Consider the following 10,579-nt stretch of genomic DNA (forward strand, 5'->3'; position numbering starts at 1 on the left):
TCTTGGATAACGCTCGAGTATCCCGTTTGCGCTCTTGCTTTTAAGCGGTACGGCCTACGCGTATTTGGTTAACGCATCGATAACGGTGAGTATATAGTTGTTGCCTTTGTTGAGTCTCGCGTAAGGACGTATCTCGACCACATCCGTCTGCCATAGGTCGTCGTATTCACGCACCGCGACGCGACGACGCGGTAAGTTTCTTCTCGCTGGCGCGTGCAACTTCTCGAGTTATTTTCGTTTTTCGGCACTCATAATTCTCTCTTCTTTCTATTCGTCAGTTCCGTCGCTTTTTCTGATAGCTGATCCGTGTTTCTCTTTAATTGCGATGTTGAATTTTCCAATTCCAGTATTTTCGCCGCGGAATTCGTCACGGCGTTCTCCGCGACGCGCGATTTTTTGGTTAGTTCCTGTATTATTTTACTCTGATTAAACTGTATTTTACGATCGCTCTCCCTTCTCGTTAAAGATTCGGCCGCGTTGAGCGATATCGTTTTTTTCGCGGCATCGAGCCGTTCGCTTAAAGAGTTGATTCGTTTATCCAAAGCATCGATCCATTTACCTAGAGCGTTAGTGCTCGCTTCTGTTCTCGAAACGGAATTTTTCACGGCGTCTATTCGTTTACTCAGAACATCGTTGCGCGTTTCTATTTTAAAAACAAAACTCTCCGCGACGTCTATTCGTTTCTTCGTTCTCTATTCGACGTCAAAGCGTTATCGAGCTGGGCGAGTCTCGCGAATAGTAAAATGACGCCCTGCCCAGCCTCGTTCGCGTCTTTTCTCAATTGCGATGTTATTCTCTCGATGTAGTTTTTACTCGTTGCGTCAGCGTCCTCCTCCGGCTAAGCCAGACGTTTTATCTTGCGCTCTCTCGCGTCATACTCGGTGGAAAAACTCAGACACAACGCATTATCGCGCATGTAATTTCGCAGAGACTCGATAGCCGGACGTAGTTTTCCAGTTCTCGCGTCGTAGCCGCGGTTTTTTAGAGATGTAACGAATTTGCTCACGGACATCGCGAATCCCGCGTACGATTGCGACGGTCGTCGACGCAACAGTCCAATTTATACGATCGCTCCCGTTTCCCGAAACTCCTCGATTATCGATAGAATCTCGTTTTCATGAGCGCTGTTACCGGCTCGATGCGAAGCGTTTAGTCATCGCAGACGATCCACTAATTTGTTCGGATCATTCCAATAAACGTAATCGATTTTATCATTCGCGACTCGCATGGCCGACGGTACGCGACCCGCGCCCGTCTTTTTCGCGCCGCTGCCGTAAATAAGCGGAGCGATAATGGATTTGTATTTGTATTCCTTACGATCGCAAAGCGGCGCGACAACAGTTGGAGGAAATGCAACGTCACAATCGCGTAATGGAGAGTCGTGGATTATACCTCGCACCTTACAAGCGCGGAAGTGGCATGTCCGCAACGAGAAGAAGAGGAAACGCTAAAAAAAACTTCGCGTAAACAGACGCTAGAAATTCTCCCATCCGTCGCAGTAACGACGAACAAACAGTTAAATCGCGCAGCGATACTCTCGCGCGTGCCTCACTTTAGAGACGTGTTTATGCGCTACGCACTTCTGTCGCGGGCGCACCGCAATGAAAGCGGCATAAAAAATTTAGATAATGCGTCCGGACCGGGAACTCATTGAGTAGCGTACGCGAAGAAAGGGGGCGACGCGATCTATTGTACTACGACAGTTTCAGCAATCTTCGTCCTCCGCGCGAACTCGCGCGTTATCTCGGGCGCGATGCTGGTACAATCGTCGCTCCGAGCAGACTATCTGCGGGCAATTGAGTCTTCGATTTCTCGATTGGAGGAATCGCCGACTATAATATTGGCCATCATTCGTCAATCGAGCGCAGTTCGATCGCTCTCACCGACCATGTCGCTGACTTCAACTCTTTCCGGACGAAGCAGTATTCTCGCGGCGAGTTATTTTCCGCCTCTGGATTTAAACGACGACGATTATGAGTTAGGTTTAACCAATTTCGAAACTTATAACACGATACCGAATGTAAATTCCACGAATAATAAATTTTATTTCAACGATAACGATGAGATTATCACGATTCCGGTGGGATCTTACGAATTAAGCGCTATAAGCGCATATCTAAGAGCAGCGATTCGTCACAAATGACGAGTGAGAGGAGAAACGAGAGCGCGAAAACGAAGAATCAGAAACGAACGATGACGATTATATATGTAACGTTGACGACGACTACTTCAAAGACGATGAGAAGGGTGATAAGGACGAAAGTTCCATAACGCTTCACGATAACGATAATACTATGAGAAGCGAGATTAAGAGGATGCCGGATTACCGACAGAATGCGAATATTAGTAGGAATGCAAAATCTTTTTGTTGATTATAGATATCAACAAATCCTTTTCCACAATTAAGGTACATATAATAACGGAGTGCGGAGTTTAACATTTCATATGAAAAGTTAAAAAAAATGAGAAAATTACAGTTTTGTTATCGGCTTCTGCCGTCAACATTTACTTAATATAACAAATTTGTAATCTGTATGTGCCTAATCAATAAACCCCGCACTCGGCATTTCATCAAAGAGTATAAGTGAACTTAGAGAAGTGAGTTTAGAAGCTTTAGAAAAAAGATTTTACGATGCAACACTTTCGTGCATATGTGTGTGTGCGAGATCAAGGCTCAAGAGTAAAACAGAGCAGTGGATTAGTTGCGTGATGTCGCGATAGACGGAGCTGCAATCTTACATGACAAGGACAGACATAATCGTACTACCTTTGTCTCTTTCATGCGTGTGAGAGTAATATACATGTATGCACTAACATTATTGCAGTATCTTTTCTCTTTCGATCATACGCTCTGTCTCTTTCTAATCGCTCGCTCACTATATACTACATATCGCTTCGCTTCATCCTCCTCGCATATTCACTTATACGTTCACTCGCGCTTCTCTCTATCTCTCTCTCTCTCTCTCTTTCTTTCTGTTTGTTCATTATTGTATTCTTTTATTCCCATTATTATATTCTTTTATTTGCTCAACTTTTATTCTTTCTATTCTCGTCTCCCTACATGAAAATAAATAAATTTATTTATTTATGATTATTTGATACATCTGTTGTGCCTCCGGAGAGGCACGGTAGTTGGGATCGTTTGCCGGAAGGAATTTGGGAATTCGGGCTCCGCCTGAGAACTTCACTGTTTTTATTTGTTTAAAGATTGACACCTTTTCAGTTAAATAAATATATTAATATCTATTTTATTTGTGACTTGATTACAATGTTCCCGCACTTTCGCTCGCGTCGCGTATCACGATAACGGATATCTTAGCGTGCGCGTGTCTAGAATCGAGTTTCGGTCTCGAGACTCGCCTCTCGCTTCTTCGTATATATTTCTGCCGACTGCGTGGCTATTCAATATTATAATAATTATTGATACTCGTTTTGACACTCGCGGTTGTTAGAGATATTGCTCGCGTAAAGGAATAAAGATTGCCCGCGTAATATTAATTAATGATCAAGACTGCCCGCGTAATATTAATGGTAAAGACTGCCCGTTTGGTAGTTATTGTGACTACCCGCGTAATATTAATGGTAAAGACTGCCCGCCGTTCGTTAGCGGTGGGCCTTTTTATTAACTCCCTTTGGCTACCTGGGAGGGGGTCGTTTAGCGACAAGGCTGTGTGTCGTGTCGCTTGATTTTGGCAATATCCGGATGCAAGTTAAGAAGTTCTAAGTAGGACTTCTTTGCTTGCACTTTCGCAATTTCTTTATTCCTTTTTATTTCGCTTTTATGTAGGACTTCTACGTTGCATTTTCGCAATATCCTTCTTCCGCTTGCCCTGATTTCCGCGTTTTCGCAATGAAATGATTGCACGGTCGCTCGGGCTTAGCGCGTGGCTCGCTTTGTCAGCGCTTTGTTCGGTCAACGCTCGTAACGTGATCTGTATTCGCGTTACACGTTGGGCAATCATATAAAATAATATGTATTTAGAATAATATATTTAATAATACGTGTATAGCCTGTTCGGGCTATAACATCCCTCCCCCGTAAGAAAAAGAAAAACGGAGGTGTAAAAGTGACGTTTTTCGCAAAACAAAATTTCTTCTTATTCTAATATACAATATTTTTCCCGTATATAATATGAATATAATCGTTTCTTATTCTAAAATCGTGTGCTTAAACTACGTTTTAGTATGGGTCTTGGGAATCCGTATGATATACGTGGTTCGTTTTCTTCGTATATCCTTTTTTTTTTTTTGTTACGAAGGGGGAAATGCTTTTACGCATACCCCGCCCCGATGGGGAATCGAGGCGGGGTTATGTGGGACTCCCCCCGACCTGACGGTCGAGGGACTACCCACTAAAACCCCCTCCGGGTTGTCCATCCCTGGCTTTATCGGGGACCTCTCCGGAAACTGGCATCTGCACTACTTCAGAGAGGCCCCCTGCCAGTAGTCACGGATGACAACCGTCCTGCTGGGGAGGAAATATTTCCTCCCCAGAGTCCCCATTCTTATATGGGGACATCCTCCCTACGGCACCCTGCTGGAGGGGGAGGAGGACTAGGAGGAAGAAAACCTTCCACCTCCATATCCTCCGTCCCTCCGCCCCCCATGGTGCCATCCCCCGTAGTCGGATGGGGATCCGCCGCCTCCGCCGCGGCGGATGGGTCAGTCTCCTGCGGCTGGCCCAGGGCCCCTTGCGACGCACTGGGCCCCCCCCTCCTTTCCCTCGCGGCGCGGGGAGGGGCACAACCCCTTGCCCCCACGCAATGATCCGACGGCCTCCCCAGGTCCGCACAAACGGGACAACTGGGGGCCTTCGCCGGACACCTCGATGCGGGGTGTCCGGGTGTGCCACACCTGTAGCACAACCCGGACCGATCCCGACCCTCCGTGCAGTGCTGCCTGACGTGGCCGATCGCCAGGCAGCGGTAGCAGCGCAGGGGGCGGGCGCGAAGCACCTCCACCTGTGCCCATGCCCACCCCACGCGCACCCTCCCGGCAGCCGCCACCCTCCTTACGAGGGCAACGGGTGCCCGAACCCACACGGTCCCCGGGCCGGACACGGGCCTCCGGATCTCTCCGATCCGAAGACCCCCGCCCGTCGGCCCCCCGAGGGCCGTGAGGGCCCGCCTAACTTCCTCCAGGGTAACCGAGCTGTCCAGCCCTCTAAGTCGCATCTCCGCAAACTTAGAGGGCCGGGCAACCCGGACCCCTGTCCCCTCCAAGACTCCCCTGAGGCTTTCCGCGAGCCTGACCGCGAGTTCGTCGGACGTGGGGGGTTCAGGGTCCTCCTCTCGGACCCTCGCCGGTCTGGGAACCTCGATGAGGGTCCCCCCATTCGCGGCGCTCCTCACGCGAGTGTCGGCGATGCCCAGTCCCGAGAGGTCGATGCACTCCCGGGCCCTGGCCATCGCCGCCCCGACGGAGAGCCCCGCACCCTCCGGTGCCGACAGCAGAACCGCCGCCGGCCCCGGAGGCCGAGGTCTCCGCCCCTTCGCCCTCCCGACCTGTGCTGGCCGCATAGGGGCAGCGCCTCTCCTCCTCCCACCGGAGGGCCCACCCGGCCCCGGGGGGGGAATCGGGGGTGGGGCGGGACCCCTATCGGTCCCGCGCCCACCCCCCCTCCTCCGCACCACCTGCACCCACGTCTCTCCCGCATACGCGGGAGAAGGCGCCGCAGGCGGTGCCTGCTGGGCCCGGCCGGGAATAGCGGGAGGGGCCGCAGCCATCCTCCCACCTCCTCTCCGGGCTCTGCCCCTCTCGGGCTGCTGGGCCCGGTCGGGGTAGGCGGGGGGGCCACAGCCCCTCCCCCACCCCCCCTCCGGGACTTGGCCTTTTGCGGCCGCTGGGCCGGGAGGGGCCTAGCGGGGGGGGGGCGCAACCTCCACCCCACCGCCCCGCCCGGACCCGTCGCCGATCCCTCCTCCGCCTCCGATCCGTCCGAGCGCGGACATGAGGCGCTCCTTGACGCCTCTTAGGCCCTCGGCCAGTAGGGCCTCTACCTGGGCCACCGAGAGGGGCCCCGAATGCCCCCCCGTGCCCACCTCTTCCCTATCCACCCCCATCCCCCCATATCGGGGGGAAACGGGGATGGCGGGCCCCGGGGAGTCCCCAAGGATCCCGCGAGCCCTACCGCGCGCAGAAACCCCCAGGACTGACTCCGCGGAGCCCTCCCTATCCCCTCGGGTGGAGGCCCCCGGAGGGGGGAGCCCGCCGAAATGAAGGCCCCCGGCGGGTCCCCCCCCAACGTGGGGCCCCCCCGACGCCCCCACCGTCGTCGCTCCACAAGGGCCGCGAGGTCCTGAGGACCTTCGACGGGGGACTCCTCCTGTCTGGGGGGGTCGTCTCAGGGCGTGGTACCTGTCCCCCCCTCAGAATCGCGACCTCCTCCCTCAACGCCGCGATCTCGCTCTCGCAGGTGGTCAGTCTCCTCCTCAGCCACTCGTTGGCCGAACGGAGGAGGCCCACCTGCGAGTCCTCGCCGGTCCCTGTCCGGTTGAGGAGCTCCGCGCAGTACGCCTTCACCCTGACCGCCGTGAGGTGCATGCCGCGCTTAGAAGTCCCCTTGAGGTTGCTGGAGACGGACACCATTCGCTCCAGCTCCCCAAGGGACTCGCGCGCTCTCCTCTCGATCTCCGCCGCCGTGAGGTCCCGGGCCTGCTCGGCCACCTCGTGCTCCGAAGGCAGCGAGCGAGTGCCTTGGGTCTCCGGGGGAACGAACCCAGCCTGCAGGGATCGCTCCTCCTCGAGAACCCTCAGCTCCCGCTCCTTCGCCGCCGCGAGGCGCTCGATCGCCTCCGCCCTACCTACATATTCCCCCGTCGTCGGTGGGCGTCCCCTCTTCCTCTTGGCCAGGGCCGCCAGCTCCAGGTCCTCGGATCGCACCGGGGAAACACTGCGGCTCCTCGTCCCCGCACCAAGGTCCAGGCTCGAGCTCGATGGAGTTCTCGCCCTGAGCCTTTCCACCTCGGTGGTCCTCCTAGTGGTCCGCCGGGCCTCCGCCTCCTGCCTCCGCACGGTCCTCGAGGGAGCACCCTCCCTAGAGCACCCAGACGCGCCCCCGGTATCCAATTGGTGTTTTTCGGGGGGAATCCACTTTCCTTTGCGGGTGTAGCAATTGATGAAAAACTCCTCCAATTCCCGTCCACAGTCACCCTCCATAAGGGGTATCCCCTTCGTGCACTCGAGGTACTCTTCGACCGTCGAGCCACCAACCTCGGGATCATCCAAATACCTCGGCAGCCGATCCAGTACGACTACCGGGGATTTCTTCTTCCTCCTCCTCTCGCCGCTCGGTGGTTTAGCGGCCTTTGTTTCTGGGGATGGGGGTATCCCTTCCTGCGGGATATCCTCCACCTCCACCTCCATCGCGCTCCCAACGTCCACCTCGGCGGTAGTCCGTTCCCCGGCCGTGCCCGTCGGCAACACGGCCGGTAGCCCATCGTCGGATGACGACCTAGGAGTGGCTGGGACGATACCACTCCTCTGCCGGTCCAAGGTATCCGAACCCTTGGTGTTCGTTCGCTTCTTTGTCGGCATATTCATCTGTAACAAAGAATTGGTTTGATTTCGGGGTTTTCCTTCCCCTAGGACGGTTGGCTCCACCACGCCTCACGAGCCCGCCCTGCCCGGCTTTTTTAGAGAGGTATGCTCCTCCTTTGACTGGCTCTTAGATCCCTTCCACTTCCCGCACAAGGCGGGAAGCTTCAGGGGAGCCCTCTCACCACGTCAAGGTGGCCAGCCGTCGAGAGGGTTCTTCGTATATCCTGACTGACGGTCATCTCGTATATTTCTTTTTATTTTTCATAATTATATAAATTATTAATATTATTATAATTATTGTGGTTATTCCGCTTGTCGCCATAGAATATACGAATTGTTTTTGTGTGAAGAATTTGTCGTTATTGTCTTGCAAATTGTTGTTCATTTCTGTTAATTTATTTTTTAGTTCTGTTAATTCTGAATGCTGTACGATATTCTGTTGTTTCGTGTCTAGTATGTCTGTATTGTCTCGTATAAATGTAATATTAATTTCCGGTAAATACGTTTCTATTTCGCTACCTTGTATGACTTCTTTTGGTTGGATCGTCATTTCTGTTGTTATTAATTTACATTTATTTTGAAGAGTAATTTGCCCTGTTCCTTTAATTACTTTTCTAATCTCGTTATACTTTTCGCATTGAATTATTATTTATTGTTCGCGTACAGTTGAATATAACCAAGTAAGTGGCTGTTGTAACGGTATCCATATCGTTTCTGTCGCAATTACATGTTTACTTTTGCAAGCCTCATTCTGGTTTTGTGGTTGCAAGTACATTTGTATACAGCGCGTTTGAGTTAATACGGTGTATTGGTTGTGTTTTCTCGGATATGTATCTGGAATTTATTTGGATACACTTTTAAATCGTCCTCCGTTATTATAATATACATTAATCCTTCTTTATTAACTACTATTATTTCGTGGTTTATTTCCGCGTGCGTAAATATATTTTTATGATCGTAAGTAGGTGATGGGGTTACTTTTATTATATCATATACTGGTTGTGAGATTAGTGGGAATCGCAATACAGTAAATATGATTGATCCTTCACGGTATGCCGTTATTTTAATATATTCTTCTATTGCTAACCATTCATCGTTCCGGATTTCGAAAGGAAAATATAAACCGTGAGGTAATTGGATCGCTGCTTCTTTTAGCTGTGTCATAATATCGCTAATAGGTGTTAGTACGGGGTGCATCGTGCCCTTGCGTACATACGTAAGATATTCTATTACATCTTCTGCGTCTCGAATTAAATCTGTTATCATCGCGATGATTACCGTAAAATGTTCGGTTATTTCTTCGCGAGTACTGTATTCTCGAACATAATGGTTTAATAGTTTACCGTTATGATCTAGTATATTTTCTAGTTTATCTAGATGTATTATAGTACTATTTAAAATTTTTATTTGATTTTCCGCGATATGTTGAATGGTTTGCTGATTATTTTGTAGGAGATTTAATTGTTCATTTATTAACTCTCTATCATTCGCATCCATTGTACCGAACAATGTTTTCGCTATTGTGCCTATTCCGTCGACGAGACCTCTACGTCCGTTCGTCCGTGTCTTGTATAGCGTATTTATTAGAGTCATTAATTTTGTTAATTGTTTCGATTCGTTTTTTACGATTTTCTCTAAATTGTCGCAAGTACGTTTATGGTGGAATTCCGATTTTATTTGTTCGCACATCTCGTTGGTTTGTTGGATGTATTGGTTTATTTGCCATGCTTTGTCGTTTAGCGTTGTTATATCTAATTTAATAACTAATTTCCACGTTTTTGTAGCTTGCTGTAATTGTCCGATTTTCTCGAAATATATGCCGGGGTTGTGTAGGAATTCTTGGATTTGGTAAGGTGAAGTCATGTTGCCCCGTGCGACTCTCGGTCTGTCGGCTGTTCCAGCTGACGAGTATCCTGCAATTTTATATTAAAATGTTTCATATAACCGTCTTATCGGCTCTCATTTTATGAGTTTCAGCTTTCTTCTTGCTAGCTTTTAGCGTCGGTTAGTTTTTTATTCAGTCGCGTTTTATTGAGTATTCGACTAACATGGTGTGCGTGAATTTAGTCGATCGTTCGCGTTATCTGCCTTCCTTGGAGGGCGAGGTTGACAATACTGGTGATGGTGCGGTGTTGGTTATTGTGCCTCAGACTGACATGAATATGGTGGACGATGGGTTCGACGATGCCTTTTGGGTTCCTAGTTATGAATCTCCTGATGGGTTCATTTCATTGTTGCGTCGACTTTGGCTGGATGTGCCGGTACGCCTTCGAGGGCGCGTTTTTCGCAACCATCTCCGTCCTATTGAGCAAATGCGTCGCGCTTTGGAGCGGATGCGGTCGTTCCAGTAACGAATAAGTAAGTTCTTATTCTAATTTTCTATAAATTGTTTTAATTTATTTGTATGCATGCGAACCGCTTTTCTTCCTTTCTTAATTGTATAATTCACGTCTGAATTTTTTTCGATTATTACGTACGGTCCGGTCCATAGGGATTCAAGTTTCTTAGATCGTCCGCGTCGGAGCGTCTCGTCGTATACTAATACTTTGTCGCCGACTTTAAATTTGATTTCTCTAGTACCTTTGTCATACTGTTTTTTGGCTTTAATTTTTTTTTCTTTAATATGCTCTTTTGCGAGCTGACTCGTTGCCCTTAATCTTTCTTTTAATTCTTGCGCGTAATCGTCGTAATTGTATGTCGGTTTAGGCTGTCTCGTCAGTGACGTAGGTAGATCCGCTTGGTGCCCGTACACTAATTCGAAGGGTGTATACCCCGTAGCTGTATGTGGCGTCGTGTTATACGTAAACATTGCGAACGGTATCTATTCGTCCCAGTCTGTCTGGTCTTCGTTTATGTAGTGTCTTAAATATTCCGCTAATGTTCGATGCGATCGTTCTAACGCGCCATTACTTTCCGGATGATAGGCAGTTGTCTGTATTTTATTTATTTTTAGTAATTTACATGTATTTTTGAATATTTCGCTGAGGAAATTTGTGCCTTGATCCGTTAAAATTTTTTCCGGTATTCCGTGTTCAAGTAC

The 10,579-nt window shown here is 49.7% G+C and overlaps 1 protein-coding gene across 1 annotated transcript; it reads right to left on the reverse strand.

Moving 5' to 3' along the window:
* Positions 1 to 248: 248 nt before the first annotated feature.
* Positions 249 to 10,348, reverse strand: LOC138944351 (uncharacterized). The gene is made up of 5 exons (XM_070315257.1): positions 10,120 to 10,348; positions 8,664 to 9,452; positions 7,871 to 8,091; positions 6,358 to 7,542; positions 249 to 692 (listed from the first exon to the last, which is right to left on the reverse strand). Exons 1-5 carry the CDS (start codon positions 10,346 to 10,348, stop codon positions 249 to 251), a joined length of 2,868 nt encoding a protein of 955 aa, XP_070171358.1.
* Positions 10,349 to 10,579: the final 231 nt, after the last annotated feature.

The sequence above is a fragment of the Polyergus mexicanus genome, unplaced genomic scaffold (genome assembly GCF_030449975.1).
Source record: "Polyergus mexicanus isolate NDT 795.1 unplaced genomic scaffold, iyPolMexi1.0 SCAF_168, whole genome shotgun sequence".
Taxonomy (NCBI): domain Eukaryota; kingdom Metazoa; phylum Arthropoda; class Insecta; order Hymenoptera; family Formicidae; genus Polyergus; species Polyergus mexicanus.

Excerpts from the sequence above, each read along its gene's own strand:
- LOC138944351 (XM_070315257.1), bottom strand. The coding sequence starts at position 10,348 with ATGTTTACGTATAACACGACGCCACATACAGCTACGGGGTATACACCC. Across the intron at positions 7,543-7,870 it reads TCTTCACACAAAAACAATTC|ATGAATATGCCGACAAAGAA; the intron begins GTATATTCTATG and ends TCTTTGTTACAG. Across the intron at positions 693-6,357 it reads CGATTCTGAGGGGGGGACAG|AGAACGAAGAAACGAATAGA; the intron begins GTACCACGCCCT and ends GACGTCGAATAG.